General features: G+C 29.7%; 2 protein-coding genes across 2 annotated transcripts; both read left to right on the plus strand.

The window, feature by feature from the left end:
• The first annotated feature begins 5,030 nt into the window (after positions 1 to 5,030).
• Positions 5,031 to 11,209, plus strand: LOC115880037 (probable ATP-dependent DNA helicase HFM1). The gene is made up of 6 exons (XM_030897150.1): positions 5,031 to 5,237; positions 9,837 to 10,034; positions 10,105 to 10,333; positions 10,641 to 10,783; positions 10,853 to 11,037; positions 11,104 to 11,209. The coding sequence occupies exons 1-6, from the start codon at positions 5,031 to 5,033 to the stop codon at positions 11,207 to 11,209; spliced, it is 1,068 nt and encodes a 355-aa protein (XP_030753010.1).
• A 4,878-nt stretch (positions 11,210 to 16,087) lies between these two features.
• On the plus strand, positions 16,088 to 18,045 carry LOC115880038 (structure-specific endonuclease subunit SLX4-like; the record flags this gene model as incomplete). The annotated part of the gene is made up of 4 exons (XM_030897151.1): positions 16,088 to 16,130; positions 16,857 to 16,996; positions 17,056 to 17,410; positions 17,579 to 18,045. Coding segments are annotated over exons 1-4 (1,005 nt in total), but the record flags the coding sequence as incomplete, so codon positions are not given.
• Positions 18,046 to 19,210: the final 1,165 nt, after the last annotated feature.

Genomic DNA, 19,210 nt, shown 5'->3' on the forward strand with positions numbered 1-19,210 from the left:
ACCTAAATACGAAAACCCAAAAACTAAATATTCGGGAACAAACAAAATTTATTGAAAAATTTAATTTTTTATAAACAGAAATCATTAAATTTAGAACTACATTAAAAATATATTAAACCCTTGTTTATATATTAATAATCAAGGATTATAACTGTATATTTTTTGTTTGTTTTTTTTTTTTTTTTTTTTAAAATTGAATAAATATACAAAAAACATTGCACAATATCCTGACAACTAAAATGTTCGGACTTAGTTAAAAACAACTGTGTTTAATATGGCGTTACATCGGCATGAGCTTTTACAACCACTGCAAAATTGTCTGGCATTGTTTTTATTAATGATTGTCTGCGGTTCGGTAAAATTAGTTTGTCATAATCACTAAATTCTCGGTTAACAAATGGGCATCGGTTCGTTGGTGTTGTCACGATCATTTTTGTTTCGTTATGGCCACAACGTTTCGGTCATTAAGGCTCCGGATTGTTCAAAGACTACAGAGAGGACTTGAGTGTTAATGCCACGACCCATTTTTTAGTATTCTTTACCTCTATGACATGCACGCACCATCTGTTAAATATAAATAATCATAGTCCTGGTAAAGTCTCTCTTCGCACTTTTGGCAAGGATTATTTTCAAAATTAATTCTTGATATTTTGGTTATCATTATTGTGCATGCCACTCATACCTTTTCTAGACCCAATTTGTTTAGATCAATCCGCACACACCCCACTGTAAAAGCAATAATGGCCTCTAGGAAAATTCTGGACTGTCCTTAACATTGAGTTCAGTTCTTGACATAGGCTCATACACGCATCTTGCTTGCAACATGTTAATCTTTGCACTTTGCAGTTTGCGATTGGATTGGAATTCTGATTTTCACAAAACACAAAAATGACATATGGTGCAATATAACAGGTGGTCCGAACTAGTATTCGGAAACTTGACAAGCGTATTCTCTAGATGAAATAAGTAAAAAAGGTCGAATACATGATGTCCGAATGCCGTAATTCGAGATACTGGGTATAAGTCATTATTCGATATTTTTCTAAATAAGTTCTGAAGTAACGCCAATTGAATGAAAGTTGGTGTCTGGGAGTTATTTGGCATGAGAAATCTGATTTGGATGTCAATATAACTGCCTATTTAAAGAGGGTGCGCCACCTACATGTGTTAACTCTTTTGAAATAGTGATACAAGTCTTTTCGACGTTACCTGTATAAAACTACTGAGTGAAAAAATATACATTTCGTGACCTTTTAACGTAAAAAATAATCTCTTGGCAAAAAACGCTACGAGCAACCGTTCTCATGATATTTAGAATGGAAATAGTCAATACATGCCATCGTGACAAAAAATAAACACGTTGGGTAGATAGTTATTTTGACTGAAATAATAAATTTGGGAAATTTTACTTTTTTAATTATCTAATTTTTTTTTTTTTTTTTTTTGTTCAAAATAAAAACACTTTCTGTGAGCTTTTTGACAAACATTCAAATTTACGTTGTGAATGTTAAAGGAAACAAAATATTATTTTATTATTTTATTTGGAATTTTTTTTTTTTTTTTTTTGTTTATAAATATCTCTGGAACCATTACTCGTAGCCGATTTTTACCCCAAAGGAGTCATTTTCTAAGTAGAAAAGATGCCCGTAAATGTATATTTTTACTTAGTAGTGTTATACCTAGTAAGGACGAAAGTTATTACTCTACAAACCAGTTAAATATGGTTAGTGGGCCCCCTTCAAGTAGAGTCATAATTGAATAAAAATCAAATTTATCATGTCAAAAAACCAGAACATCATTTTCATCCAAATAGTTGACGTACTTCAGAAATAATGAAAAAAATAGATAAAATGAAACCTCCTACACCTGTATCTCTCGAAACCAGACTTTAGACATATATTACACGAAACTTCTTTTAACTTATTTATCTACGAAATTCACCAAGTTCCGGAATACAAGTTCGACCACCCTGTATAAAATTCAGATATCCGATGCGGAGAGGATACCAATTGGCAAATTAGAATGCACTATTACATGTGCACATGAGCCAGCTTATATAAATTAATATTCATTTATAAAAATTAGTTATCATTATCTTAATTATTAATATTGGATCAGTGGGTTATGTTCTCTTGACTCGGTATCCATGTGGATAAAAGTAATAATTTAATTAACAAATTTACTTTTACTAATTGACGAACAAGAAATACTCAAAACGTGCTCAACCTTATTTACTACTTTTCTAAGATTTTTTAGCCCGAAAAAGATACACGTCGACCATAACCACCCGTAACTTATCGTCTATCCTTGGTAACATTATTGAAAGCTATCCTTGGTAAAAGCTCGTAATCGCACAGATCCCTGTGGTGTCTTTTTACTTTTTTACTCCACGGGCTGTTAGATGGTTCGATGACACTTCTTGTTCTTTCTCGAAAGCATTTTTGCAGTTTCTTCAGTTTGGCAGGGGAAGCTCTCCTCGGATTTTTGTTATTGATTGGTCATTGCATCACCGGTATAATTTTTATGTTGACTAAATTAGTACGATTTCTGCCTCTTCTCCTTTATCAACACATCTTTGGATACTTGATTACCAGGCTTCCTAATTTTCTAATATCGTAGGGAGATAATCCGTTACCTAGCGCCTTCACTATTTTGTCCGGAATTTTTGAAACCGAAGCTTTGGACTTATCTTAAATCTAAAATCAACAGGCGTTGATTATGGTATACAATGTTCGATTTCATTCTTTTTGATAGTGCGTCCTATTAATTTTGATTAGTCATATTTTTGGCCGATGTTTAATAAACTATCACTCTTTCCGATAACTATTATCACCCTTTCCGTATCATTGAACTAAATAAATGTTGTGCTTATTTAACATTTTAAAACAAGAAAAATATGACGTTATTTAAATTACCATACAAACGCCTTTTAATTTTTAGGGACATGTTACTTTTTGGGAAAAAAATCATCTACTATAGTAATTTCATGTTTGTTTTATTTTCTCTAAAACGGTATGGGGATTTGGAACGTATAAAACAGATTAATCATTTTATTTAATTAAGTTAAATTTTTTTATGAAGATGCATTTCTCAAATGTCAATAATAAAACGTTTTTTTTTTTTTTTGAACTTTAGTTTCGGAGTAATAAATTTAATCGAACACCGCTAGAGTGTCTATTTGATAAAAATTGCCTCAAAAGGACAGTGAATTTTCCTAAGGCATTATGTTTTAGTGCCAAAAAATCAAGAATTTGAATAGTTTTTGTACATTAAATGCGAAGGGCCTTTACCAGGGCATGAATTTTATATTTCAACAAGATTTTATGTAATACGGCTAAAACTAAACATGGTTTTAAAGGCAATAACATATTAAGGTCCTCTCATGGTCTTCGAAATGTCCGACATGTTATAGGGACAGTTGCAACATGACATACATGAACATGAACCAAAACATTGCGCTAAGCTGCATCACGAACCTTTTGCCATTTGAGGAGATGATAATGGAAAAGTGTCTTGGAACCTGGACCGTATTCGGCATAAAAATAAAAGCTAGACAAGGGAGTGCAGGTGGTTCGTAAAGGAGCGAATAGATACCGTTCACAGCCAAATGTAAAAATAGTAATTTCCTTAGAGTGTCCGAACATTTAGTCTGTCAGCGCATCGTGCAATCTGTTTCTCTGTTTATTCATCGGCTTACAGCTTATTTTAATGTTCTATACGACACTACACTGAGTTTCTAAATACACATATTATAATGGCATTTAATATATTGTGTGTTACAGTATGATCGAATAAAACGCGTCAGCGATGGCTATGAAATGACGATCGATGACATTTCCCATATAATTTTACATATAGAAATGACAGCGAGCTTTCATTTTTAGCCATCGTGACGCCGTTTTTATTCAAAGTTTTTAAAAAAAAACTTTAATGTATAATTAGTTTTGTGTAAAGTTTCAATAATTGTTCGTTCGAATCTTTAGTTGTTAGGTCTTTTTTAGAGGGGGCCATTTTTTAATGAATTATTGATTATTTTTATAGGTCAGTCGAGAAAACTATTGATATTTTGGTTTAAATCAAGGCAAATGCAAAAATTCGTTTTGTAGCGGTATCGGCTACAATTCCTAATGTAGAAGATATTGGAGAATGGATAGGACCTTCGCTGGAATCAGTACATTAATAGTAAGTCATAAATACCACAAAAATAAAAAAAACAATGTAACAGTGACCTTTGCTTGTAAACGATTAGAATGTCTAGAGAGACGTTTGGTATGAGAATACTTTTTTTTATTTAACTATTAACATTTGACAAGTTCTTATGGCAGTTTTTATTAACTGTATTACAGAGCGTGTTTCGACAGAATTATAATATTTTCTCACATAATAAAGTGAATCATTAATATTCATTAATATAATTTCGATTTAATATAATTTTTAATAATTTTATTACAATTTCTTAGTCAGAGGCGGTCTTACTACCAAAATCTACATATATAAATGCCAAATCGGTTTATCTGTGTGGTCTCTACTGAAGTAACGTCTTGCTCTAGAAAGTTGTTTTTTTTACTAAAAGATTAGCTAATTGGCTCTTCTAAAACTGTCGTCGCCGGATTCTTTTGTTTTCATTTAATTAAAAAAATAAATATATTTTTTTTCCTGATGTGGTGGCGGATGCGCCAAGGTTTCAACTAGTTAACTATATCCTATAAATATTATTTATATTATCTAAAGGAATTTCGAATTCTAATTCATAACTAGCATTGATTTTTCAAACATACATGTTAATCCTCTGCACCTTTTCTTGAGACGTAAGACTGTTACAGTTGAACAAATTGTTTATGGGATTTACATTCCATCCCAAAGACCAGTCCGTTTTCAAATTCGATTGGTCTTTGAAGTAAAGCTTCAAAATTTTAATATCAAAAATATTAAATATATTATGGTAAAATTATAACAATATAAGAAAATGTCTCATTTTCGTATTAGAATTTTCTCCCATATAGATTTTCTGCATCAGGAAAAGTGTTGAAATGACGGCCAAACACCTGGTCGATAATTTACAGATTCGGTTGAAGCAAGAACAAAAAGCGATGTTGAATGAGATTTCTTCGCGTTTAACTGACGTGAAATTGCAACAATATGTTATGAATGGTATTGCGTTTCATCATGCGGGTTTGGTGCGTGAGAATCGGTACTCTATTGAAGAGGCTTTCAGACAAGGACACATTCCTATTTTGGTAAGTTTGGTCATACTTATTTTCCACGTGGGGTCGTGGGTAAAAAATTATAAGAAGTTAATTTGTGAATTCATTTTCTGGCGCAGTTCGCCAAATTTTTGTCAAACTCTTTTAAAATATTATTTGAAAAATTTTGTATTTTTTTTTTTTTTTTTTTTTTTTTTTTATTTTTTTTGTTATTATTTATACACTAATACCTATAATATTTTTAGTTTTCGATAAACACATTATTTTGCATTCCAGCGAAAATATAATTAAATTTAAATTAAATATAATAAACATTATATACGGTGTCCACCATAAAGTTGGATTCATATGGACGTTTTTTTTTTATATTAGAGTTTTAAAAAATCTTTTTGTGGCAATCACTTCTGCTTTGAAAACAGCTCTGCGAGCTGTCAAATACAAAATATTTAAAAGAAATTTTTAAAAATTGGTTAAATTATTATTATTATTTTAAAAAAGGTGACTAACAAAATTATGTTTCAACTTTGACTTGGTGTATTTTAAGTTATTATTAAAGCAGAATTGATTGCCACAAAACGTTTTTTTTAAACTCTAATACCAAAAAAAACCGTCCATATGGATCCAACTTTATGGCGATATCTGTAATTATTGAATGGTTTCATCGAAAAACATTGTATCGACATTTTTTTCAAATTAGAGATTTCAGTGAAATAAGGTTGTAATTTTCATAGGTATAACGTTTTTTTTCTCGGTGTTTTCACTGAAATTTCGATATTGAAAAAATTGTTGGTTACAACCGAGGAGCCATTCAATTATTACATTAATGTTTACTAAGCAATATTAATCAAAATAAATTTGACTTATTTATATTACTAACCTTACTAATTTTTGTAAATAAGCCCAATTTTTCTGTTCTTGATTGATGCAAACTTATCAGTAATATCGTCATTTAATTAATTAATTATATTATATATATAATATATAATATTATATATATATATATATATATATATATATATATATATATATATATATATATATATATATATATATATATATATATATATATATATATATATATACATATTATATATTATATATATAATATATATTTTATATATAAACATTTTCATTAAAATTAAGCTTATAGAGTCTAGAGTTTTTTTCTAAAGCATCAGCTATTTTAATTTTTTTTTAAATTTCTTCGCAGGCATTAACTGATATTTTAAATGTTCTGCAGAATCCCCGTGTTTATGCAAAGATCTTGTTATATTTACGAAATCAGTGAACCCTTCTTTATTCCAAATGCCATGTTTATTAGAAAATAGTAAACACGACCAACAAAAATTTTTTTGTAAAACAATGCTACTACATAGCCAATTAAAATCAGAAAACCAGGAAGACTTAAATTTAATATTATAAGATTTACTACTTTTTCTTCTTTCTTTTTGCAATTGATGGTTAAAGTTTCAGTTGGTCGCCCTTGAGATAAAAATATCCCTCTTATCTTCATCTGTCCACCGTCTGAAGGGGAGTTTTCCAACAAATTGCACACCAAGTCATTAATTGGGCTTATTTTTTAACACATACAACACACACAAAACAGTTTTAAAACACAACAACAAAACAAACAGCAAAAATTAACAAGTTAAATCAACAAAAACCATTAACTTACAACAATAAATAATAAACAACAACTTTACAGTGTTTACACGATTAATTACTCGCCGAAGTAGCCGAATATTAGCATAAATGCATAAATTATGCGCTAACACCGAACGCCGCTCGCCGTTACAAATACACATTTCCTGAACAATTAAGTAGGAGGAAGACGAAGAGAACTGCCCAAAAACTCATTCACATCGGTCACCGATAATAAATTTCGGGGCGGAGGATTTACATCTGCTGCTAGGCTGCCGTCACGTTACCATGGAAACCGTGCAGCCGCTTGGCTGAGAAATTCAACATTTTCACTTGCACTTGTGGCTTTGCTTTTGGCTTGTAGGCGCGTGCGGGCCTATAATGCTACTTTTTCGGCCGGAATTAACGATGCGGTGGACCTATTATGCAGAGGTCCGCCCGGAAAAAAATAAATAACTTATAAAAAAAATTTTATAAGTTATTATAATTTTATTATCTAAATAATAAAATTACCATTTTATTATTTAGATACATGTAAATATATTAAACTAAATTAATATTTTAAGCAGTAAAGTTTTTTCTTTAATTTGAGTATTTTTTCGGTGAAGTGCCCCTTCACCTACTGCACCTGACGAGCCGCCACTGCTTATTTTGTGTGTACTTTCATGTAAATGCTCAAGCACATTTTTATCAAAAGTAGACTATTTTTTTTTATAATTTAGTTTAAAAAAATATTTAATTTTATAGAGAAGCAGCAGCTATACCGAATAAAGGTTGATTTTCACTATACCTTCGGTTTCCATTCCATATCCGTTCCGGATTTTTTGATTAATATCAAAATACTCCGAAGGACAACCGACTTCGGTAATACAGAAATATAAAAAATGTCCATTTTCGTTAGAATTTTTCTCCTTACAGATTTTCTGCAGTACCAGGAAAAGTGTTGAAATGACGGCCAAACACCTGGTCGATAATTTACAGATTCGGTTGAAGCAAGAACAAAAGCGATGTTGAATGAGATTTCTTCTATAATTTCTTAATATCAAAATTCATAAAATTTTACGGAAAATTTAAGTATGCAATAAAAAATGGGGTTACCCATTTAAAATAAGAAAGTTGCTGTCAACTTCCGGTATTTCCGGAAGTGCCGCCATATTGAAAATATTTTTAATCGATTGATCTCGTTGTGAAACAATGATGTGCAGAGAATCACCGATCTAGATATTGTGATTCTCTTAATGACTGTCAATGACATAATATTGTCAGATATTTTTCAGTAACCGTGTTTCGTAATAATAAACATTTCAGGAAAAAACATATAAACGAAACAGAAAACCATATCCAAGGTAAGAAACGGAATGCGGCCTTACATGGTTATAGTAAATAAAAATTCGGATTTTGTATAATATATGTATTTTATATTATATAGTAATAGACTAAAAGAGAAAAAATATTGTACGATAAATATCTCTTTATTTTTTATATTTATTCAAAATTATGCTTATAATTCTTCGGTTTATAAATCAAATTTCATCACAGCGCCTTGTCCTCATTACCAAGCGGGAGCAGCAAAACTTCTACCAGCAACAATGCTACCAGATGGTCCAGAAACAACAGTGTCTACACCAGAGACCAGAGGAGCAGAATAAGCAGATACTACTGGAGCTGAATAAGCTGAGTAAGCTGATACAACTGGAGCGGCATAGGCAGAGACTTCTAGTATGCTTCCTTTCCGTCTCAGTTCTATACTTTTTATTGTACAATTTATAACATTACGAAAGTTTAATTTTAAAAATTTGTATCTTTGGACAAATGTAATAGATTTAATTAAGAGGTGAAAGAATAAATAATTATCAGCAAAATGTTAACAGAGCTGGTAAAAAGGTAAGAACTTGACAACGCTGTTTCCGATACGCTTAAGTCCGTCGGCCAAAAAAATGTATGAAAGGAAAGGATATGAAACGGAAGGGAAACGGAACGGATAGTGTGCATTGTCCTATTCATTTACGTGATATAATATTTTATATAAACGGAAGAGAAACGGAAGGTATAGTGAGAATCAACCTTAAGCTTTCTTTTTTTTTCAGAAATTTGTAATTCTTTATGTCAAATAAATAATAAAAAATCGGTTAAAAATGTTTCAGTTTCTTAAAAAAATTAAACAGAACTTAACAAGGACTATTATTTAAATAGAAAATTTCATACGCAAACCTAACGAATAATTTGTTTTATATATTTGTGTTGTATCTGATATCTTTTACTTTTGCTACATTAATTTTTGAGAAACATTGGTTTCAAGTTTCATTTATTTTATAAATCTTGTTCTCTATTTTGATGTATTTATTTGTTCTTTTCTTTTAGAAATACTCTTGTTCAAGGGTAATATCTCTGAGTATAAAAGGGTAAAACATACAGGGTGATTCTCCAATTTGAAACAAATTCAGTGTATCAATGATATAATTTTTTTTGAAAATATCATCGTAGTGTTTTAAATTGTGTTCTTGATGTTCTTTGACGGTAAGAAAAATTTTGATAGATCTTGTTCCAAGATTGAGATATGACATCATCACCATTTTTTTTTCGAACTGTTTCGAGTGTCTTGGACCGTTGAAGAATTTCCATTCCAGGTTACGGATGGAGTCTTCCAGGTTCTTCAGTTCCGCTTTAAGTTAGTTTCCGCTTGGAAAGAAGAACGGTTCTGGTCCAGTTAGTGGAGTGTTCGCTCGTTTTCTAGCTAGATATCGTTTGGTTTTGATTGCCTTTTATCCCTTGGTGAGCTGGTAGTAGGAGGACTTTATTTTCTTTGCCTAATTTGTTTTAGGCATTATTTGACCAACTTCGAATTGATGGTTAGTTTAATTACGGATGATAGCCAAGAAAGTTATAATCATGCACAATTATTTTCTGATCCCTTGAAATTATTAGAATTTGTGCGCTCGTTTATGCTCATTACTAATTTATGCACCTTTATATTTCTTTTTCTTTCCATAGGTTACTACAAGCACCCTGGCTATGGGTGTAAATTTACCCGCCCATTTAGTAATAATAAAATCCACGAAATGTTACGATTACAGCGGCGGTTATAAAGACTACGACGAAGTGTCCATCTTTCAGATGATTGGTAGAGCAGGGCGATCTCAGTTTGACACTTGTGCCACTGCTTTGATTTTAACTACCGCCCAAGACAAGGTTTTAGCTATAAATTGTCTATAAGAACATAGAAATATTTTAATATTTTTCTTTTTGGTTACGTTCACAGGCAAAGTATGAAAATATGGTGGCATGTACTCAGCCAATAGAATCCAACCTTCATAAACATCTCACTGAACACTTGAATGCTGAAATTGTCTTAAATACTATAACTGACTTGGAAGTGGCTATGAGATGGTTGTCGTCCACATTTTTGTATGTCCGAGCTAAAAAATGTCCTGAGAAATACAAGCTACCTGTTGGACTGACCCAAGAGAAAATTGACAAAAAACTACTGGGTATATTGATATGTCATTTTGTTGAAATATATTTTCGAAAATACAAATAAATTACTATTTTATTTTTTTTATATTTTTTTATATTTTTTTAAATAAAATTATTTGAATTGCTGTCCACTATAATAGAGAGCGGTGCCATGAATATGTTGAATAGGAGAGGCGCTAAGACACATCCTTGCCTAACTTACTGTATTTGTTACGAAAAGATCGATCAGTTTTTGTGATAAAATATTTTAGTAATGTCAACAAATATATCATAAAATGTTAAAACTTTTAGCGTTATTTATATTAAAGTTTTATTTTCTAGAAATATGCCAAATTGATTTAAATAAGCTAGTTGGCGCTGGAATGGTTAACATAAACCAATGTATCGAAATATCGCCGACAGTAATTGGAGAAATTATGGCTAAATACTACGTGGCATTCGAGACCATGAAATTATTTACAAAAGTAACAATAAAATACATACTAGACCAAAATTAACATAAATTAATAATTTTTCATATATTTTGATTGTAGATTACAGGAACTGAAATTATGATACAGTTATTAGGAATATTTTCAAAATGTAGCGAATTTTCCGATATACGATTGAGGACTAATGATAAAAAATGTCTCAATTTACTTAATAAACACTCTACCAAAGAAACCATTAGATTTCCTCTAAGTGGTAAAGTCACATCTAGCGATATGAAAGTTAATTGGTATAAAATAAATTAATGAAAATTATTGAACCTATTATTTATATATTTTTTAAATTTTTAATCAAGTATCATTCAGGCCATGTTAGGAAATCTAGAGATACATGATCAGTCAATTCTGAACGATTCATCCAGAATTATGCGATGCTGTGAACGTTTATCAAAATGTAAGTAGTTTCTGTAGTAAGAGAAAATCCCTTAAATCAATCAATATTTCTTCTGAAGTTCGGATTTTCACTACATCCGGTTGCCGGGCGGATTTTTCATAAGCGTCCGGATTTTAATGTTCCATTAAGAAATGTGACAATAATGCAAAATAATATATTAGTTAATAGAGTTAATAGAGTATTAGTAATAAATTTAGTTACTTAAAAAATCGCCGATAAATTCAGCAGTGTAAATTTATTGTTTTAAAATTAAATTGTTTTAATTCATTGTTTTACTTTGTACGAGAGCTAGCAACGTCGGAAAAACAAGTATTTTAAGACGTCTGGCTCTTTGATGTATCTTTTACTATGCTCTCTAGAACAGCATGCAGCCCGTCTGGCTACCGGTAAACGTTGCGTTCCCTACTGCGCATTGAAAGAAGATCCTATATTTTTATTAGTCCTTTAAATTCTAGTATTGAATATGAATCGAACATATCTCCATAGCGCAGTGCGTAGAGTTTCCGACCACGAACCGATGATTCAGAGTTCGAATCCGGGTCAGGGCAAAGACTTTTTTATTTTATTTTTGTTTATATTTTGGTAGTAAAGTATTAAATATTCGTTTTTTTTTGAATCACCAGAATTATTTAATACTTTACTATCAGAATATAAACAAAAATAAAATAAAAAAAAGTCGTTGCGTTGACCCGGATTCGAACTCTGAATCATCGGTTCGTAGTCGGAAACTCTACGCACTGCGCTATGGAGACATGTTTGATTTATATTCAATACTAGAATTTATAGGACTAAATTAATAAAAAATATAGGATCTTCTTCCGATGCGCAGTACTGAATGCAACGGGTATCGGCAGCCAGACGGGCCGCATGCTGTTCCATAGAGCATAGTAAATATATATCAAAGACCCAGACTGTGACCCAGACGTCTTAAAATACTTTCTCGAAAACGTTGCTAGCTCTTAGACTATAAGTTCTGAAAGTTATAAATATTTTATTATTATTTTTTTTTTTAATTTTTTTTATACGGCCATGCTTTTAAAGCCTAGGCTAAAAGTAAAGCACTCCTAAGCACAAAAGTACGAAAATATTTTATTAAACTGACAAAAGGTCAAATTCAACGAGCGTATTAGTTTCGTCTATCACAGTTTCTCGATTCTTACTTCTATACATTTACTAGGTGTTCCTTTTAAATCTTTTTGTATTATTTGGAACGTATAAAATATTTAAAAAATTATTTGTGGCGTTTGAAGAAAAAATAGCATGTTCTATTTGGAGTAAAAATGATTTTTGTACCTCGCCTGTATGACGAACGTAGAGCCTCACCAGAAAAAGTATCATTTTTACTCCTAATAAATGACGTCTGGATTTTGTCCGGATATTTGGGAAGCTTGCCCGGGGTGGACAAGTTTTCATTTGGTAACCCTATCGGAAGAGAATAAAAAGCGCGTATTCTCACATTCTTGTATTATTATTTTTTTCCTTTATATATTTTTTATTTAAAATTTGAAATAAATACACCCGATCTCCACCTTGTTAGTACCATAGTGAAAGATAATATATTTTTTATAAAATTCGTAGTAAAGCAAAGGTAGAAGCAAAATAAAATATTTTTTTAAAAATGTTTTAAATTTATTTATAAATTAATTAATTAATACTAACAATGTGTGGTATAATAACTACTACCCGTGTGGTATAATATAACAAAGGTTTATTAGAATCTATCAGAAATAGCGTAATAACTTAAGGAATAATGACTTGGTCAATATTTATGGTGCTGGTCGATGGAATTACTTTACTTGTCTTAAGACGTTGAAGATGAGGACGTACGCCCTCAAAAACAATCAAGCTTTGATATAAACAAATATGTATGTTTTTAATAATATGTTTTCAAAAAGTACAAGCACGTCAACCGATACTGATCTTCTTACTTCTTCATGCCCCAGCCCCAGTTGTCGCTAGCTAGATGTACGCTAGAGGCAATACAGAATCACAGAAACTAAAAATTTTAATTAATAATTTTTTTTTTTTGTTCGTTATATAAAATCTTATGTATTATATTGTATTTATAAAAAATACATAAAAAAAAAAAATTTTTTTTAGTTAATTATATCTTTTTCTGTCATTTCAATGTTTCTGAATTATTAGTAATCTAGAATTATTGTTTCTAATAATACGATTTATTAGGTGTTTGATTGTAATATCTAGAAACACGGCCTAACAGTTACCAGTGCTTTAATTAAATGCTATTATACTTGCAAAATGTTTTAAGGCAAAATTATGGGAAAATTCTGTTTATGTCTGTAAACAATTGACTGGTGTCGGCCAAGTTTTCTCACAAACAATGGCAAGAGCTGGACTAACTTCGTTCAAAGGAAAATTATAGATACTAATCCAAGAGTAATTGAAATGGTAAGAAACACTAAACATATATAGGATGTTCCCGACAACTTTAGAACTACCAATATACACTATTATAATATTCTGTTTTTCTCGATGTTTTTATTTTATTAAGCCATATTGGCAGAAAACCACCATTTGGAAATAACATAGTGGAACAAGCTAAGGGTCTACCTCAGTATGAGATGAAAGTGGAAAAAAGAGACGATGTCGTGTTTATCGAGATAAATTTAGTGAATTTACAAGAAATTCAAGCCAAGTGTACTGTTGATTTATACTCAACTATGACGTTACTGGTCGGAGATAGTGACAATAACTTGATTATCTACGAAAAGTATTCGTAAGTTATTTTCTGCCTGAACCTCAAGTCATTTAGATTATCGATGTGTCTCTATATGGTAATACTGCTATGAAATAATACACTTGTTTCTATTTTTAGACAATCTTACATGTTGGATTCGCCTACAATAACAAAAATTGTCAAAAATTGATTAACGACTTGGAAAGTGTAACTGCTAGTTTTATAAGTGATGACTGGGTAATTTGAATTGTATTATATTTTTTATAAATAAAAAAAAAAAAAAAAAAACATTGAATAAAAATGATAAGAGAGGATCATATCAGCAATATTAGCGCGTGCGAACGGTCGAAAGGCTACTTTAATAATGGCTGACCTTGAATATTCCAGTTTATTAGTGCCGTTCTAATTCTTCTTAAAACCCGTATTAAAATTCATAAGGAAGGTTAGACTCACTAATTTCCCGGTTTACTTATTAAATGTGTTATTATAAATTGTAAAAATATATTTCTAATAAAACAAAAATAATTTAATTAATTAACTTTAATAAAAAAAATACACCTACGCCACTGAACAAATAAGTAAAATACAACGTATCTGTAATTATTCCTTATCAAGGTAGTAAGTTACCTCCTCTGATACAGGGCGTCCGGCAAATACGTGCGTCAGGGCATCTGTAGCTCCTAGAACAAAAACTTGAGCAAATTTTGTTTAAAGTGGCAGACCTAGTATGTAGCGTGTCTAGGATGTATTTTTCTGAAGTAAATATTTGAACTTCTATAGGGTGGCCTCAAAAAAGTGTGAAGTTGGATCTGGATGATTTCTTTTAAATGGAACACCGCTGTATATTATTGCATTTTTGGCTTCCTTTCGATTGCATTTTATATAATCCTAAGATATTGAACGTAAATCATATTTCGATAGTTATATACAGAGATATTAAAAAATAAATGCAAAAAACTATATATTTTTTTTCAACCTTTATATAATATTAAAATACAAAAAAAAAAAAAAAAAAAAAAACTATTTAGAATATTTCACTTTCAACTGGTCTGTTTTGTTACTTGCTATAAATGATGGTCACACTCGTAAATATGGACATGATAATATATAAATATTTCACGCCAAAACATTCAACAATATAAATTAATTTTTTTCTTTGATCTTTTCTTAAATGGAACACCATGTATATTTTTTTTTTTAATTATATGACACGTAGAATTAAAAAGTGAACATTTTTTGTATTTAAAGTATTTCAAAATTTTTAATAGTTTTCCGTATACACGCAGTATTATTTCATATGGCGCTTACAATGGTTTGTGTATATAATAGGATATATGAGAGAAAAATCATTGGGTGGCTTTGATAAAAATTTACTGTGGAAAATGCCATATGAAATACAAAACCGGGAATATCTGCGAAACCGTTAAAAATGTTGAAATACTCTAAATGCAAAAAATGTTCATTTTTTAATTCTCCATCTACTGAAAACACAATATACAGGGTGTTCCATTTAAACAAAAACAAAGAAAAATTATTTTATATTTTAGAAAGTTTGGCGTAGAATTTTGAACATCCTGTAGGATTTACGATTTCCATATTTATAGCAAAGTAAGTACAGACCATCTAAAGTAAATATCTAAAATAGTTTTGATTTCAGGGCAGTTCTTGTATTATTAATAATTTTTTTAAGAAATACTTAAAAATATATAATTTTTGTTTATTTATTAATATCTCAGAAATTATCGAAATATAATTACTCATGTCTTAGGATTATGTAAAGCGACCTGAAGGAAAGCCAAAAATACAATAATATACAGTGTGTTCCATTTAAAAAAAATCACCCCAATCCACTCATGCTTTTTTGAGCCACCTTATAGAAGTTAAAATATTTTCCTGAAATACATCCTAGTACATACTTTAGGTTTGCACTTAAACAAAATTCCCAAGTTTTTTATTCTAGAAGCTACGGATGCCCGACGCACTATTGCCGGATCCTGTATACTATACTCTATTTCAAATTTATGTAGGGATGGGAATTCAAATTTACGTTTTGACGTTCCCCGTACTTTTTCTTAATCTTTGTGAAAGTCAAATTTTAAAGCGTTTAGCAAATCATGGACACCTCAAATCTCATTGAAATCGGAATAACGGTCCTTAAAATATCTTAAAAAATGTGTTTTAAAGTTTGATGCCCTCTAACGAACAAACGGAGAATTTTTATATGTATAGAGGTAAATTGTGTCCAATGAGCTTATTTTGATCCCAAAAATACGTAGTCGCTCTATGTCCAGGGAATATTGGGATACCCTGTATAATAAAAAAAGGAATACAATAAAATGACTGAAGTCTTAACTCGCTCTAAAACCCGCAATTCAAATCAAAATAAATTGTGTCAACTGTCAAACAACTACGACTAAAACTGCAATGAATATTAAAAATTGTATTCGATGACTTATTATTATAGTCTTATTTTTTCAATGGTTTATAACTTATTGTTGGAATTTTGCGTAACAATTTCTAAATGCACTAGTTTTTTAACTGCCGCCAATTTTTAAAAATAAATATGTAATATATGATAAATTTCATTAAAAACATTCTCCATCGTGGATTAATAAATGTTTTAAATGTAGAATATCGGTTTTTTCGATCCCTTAGTGTTTTACTATATTAAATAAAACTCATTTGTTTTTAAACTCAATATTTCTTCATCAGGAGAATTAAAATACTCTAGTTTTAATTCTACTGATGAAGAAATAAATTATATCGAAATATTGAGTTAAAAACAAATGAGTTTTATTTAATATAGTAAAACACTAAGATCGAAAAAAAAACGATATTCTACATTTAAAACATTAATATATAATAAAGATAATTGAAAATTGAACACAAAAATTAAATCTAAATAGCATACTATAATCCTTAGTTTTTATAATTTTAATATTTGTATTATTTTTTAGTTGGTTTTGATTGCAACCAAACACTTCGAATAATTGAAAAAGCTTCAGTAGTCAAGCCAAGTCCAAATAAATCTAAACAAACAGTTCTAGACATGTACATGAAACAAGTTAAAAAAAGACCAAAAACGACTAAAAAGGCGGTAATGTTAACTTTTTCATCTACATCTCTTTCATAAAATTTATTTAATAAATATTTCAGGTAAAAGCAAACAGGACTAACAACAAAATTGATATACAGCAAAATAAAAGAAATAGTGCAGAAAATGTCGAAAATAATTGTGTTAAAAAATCCGAAATTGAAAATAAAATCTTAGAGGTTTCTCAAAATAAAGGTAATGAGCAGAATAAGGAAAACAAAGAAGATAAGATTGTTTGTGATGAAGCTGTAATGAGCGATATAAACATACAAAGCAAAGTGGATAAATTAGTTGAAGAAATGAACGATGATAAAAATTATATGAATGACATTAACATCGATAGCCTTGAAAATGCCCTCCAAGAATTGAAAGAGAATAATTTCTTTGAAGCTGATTCCAATACCAACAAAATTGAAAGTAATATTTTTGATATAAATATATAGTTGTTTTTTTCAGATTTTATTGATCTTTGCTGGATATTTTTTTAAAATTTCTGGACCTAATTTTAATTCTTTATATAAAACCAATTACAAGCAAAATGACACATCTATATTATAAAATTCATGCAAACTTTTTATTTGTTAGGTATTCTACAACGAGAAGATTCGCCCAAGAAAATAAATATTAACAAGAAACGAAAAATACTAATTGGAAGTAAATTATCAATATGTAACAAAGAAAATAACCAAAACTCGAAAAAAATCTTAAGTAAAAAATCAAAATTATCAGAGCTGAATAAGAAAATCGAACTTAATAAAAGTATCCAAAATCAAAATTCAGAAACAGTTACATCTACTAATTGTGAAAATTTGGAAACCAAAGATCCCGATAATGACAGACCTTATGTAATTAAAGAAGTGATTGAACCAAAAAACAATACTATTAGCAATGATTCGAAAGATGAAGCTAATTTACTTCAAAACAGTTTCTTAGAATTCTATAATGATCTTTTTGGGCCAGAATTAATGAATTTGTTGGAAAAACACAAGTTGTCGTATAATAATAAAAATGAGAATCGCACAACTGAGGATTGTGCCGAAAAAATATCAGAGGTAAGTTATGAAGCTTTAAGAAAGTAAGGAAATAAAAATAAAATAGTAGTAGTTCGTAAATTTGCACTTTGTATATGTTTGACTTAAGAATATATGATTTTGATAGTCGAAAATGACAGAAAGTTTAGTAATGTAATATATTCTTTCGTCCGACAGATTATAGGCGGAAGCCATTGATAAGGAGACAAAAATATGATGTGAATATGTATTATTATATACTTTCTGCCATGTGTTCTTAAATAAATACAGCCTAGTAAGTTATATAATTACTTTTACCACTACTTGACTGTGCTCTAATTTATAACTGGTGAATTGCTATAGAATATCTGACAAGGGTTTTAGTTTTTTAACGAAGATTAATATAGTTATAATAATATATACACATAACTTCGATTGATAAGTGGTATTTTGTTTTTTGTTTAGATATATTTATGTAAAACTACAGAATATGATAAATAGTTATAAAAAAAATGATTGCAAACTTTCATAACCATTTAAAACCATTATTATTCGGAAATCACACAGTTCTCTACCCCTGTCAGATTGTTATTTTTTTATGAATTTTGATTTATGATATTATATTTATGGTTATTACTTTATATTTTTATTAAATTTCCTCAAAAGAAAACTCCTTTTTTCTTGACAGTGTCCATAAGACTGACACTTTTGTAAACTTACACAAAGTTAAATTTAGTTTAAATAATATAAAATGTGTCGTGACACGCTTATTGCTTATGAGATGGCCATGGAAACAAATTTTGAATTTTGCTTGTCAATTGACATTTCAAACTGCAAACTTCTGACTGTGCGAGATAGACGATTCTCTAAAAATGTTCAATATTAAAAAGGTATGGCCCCATTATATTTCTTTTAGTGAGTTCAGTTAAGCACTGGATTAATTTTAAATATACATATAATATAAACCTATTGATATATACGTATAATGCTCTAATTATAAACCGAATGTGTGCATATTTGTTGGAATTACACATTAATCAGAAAGAAATTGTTTTACTCTCTTATTAACAGGTATAGCTTAGTTTTAAAAATAAAAGCCTTAACATTAGTAATATAATAATATTAGATATTTAATTTTACTATAAACTAATAAACATGATGTTATGGTGATATTGACATCCCGTTAAAATGAATGAATGCATGATTT

Source organism: Sitophilus oryzae, unplaced genomic scaffold (genome assembly GCF_002938485.1).
Source record: "Sitophilus oryzae breed Bouriz unplaced genomic scaffold, Soryzae_2.0 scaffold_160_pilon_pilon, whole genome shotgun sequence".
Taxonomy (NCBI): Eukaryota; Metazoa; Arthropoda; class Insecta; order Coleoptera; family Curculionidae; genus Sitophilus; species Sitophilus oryzae.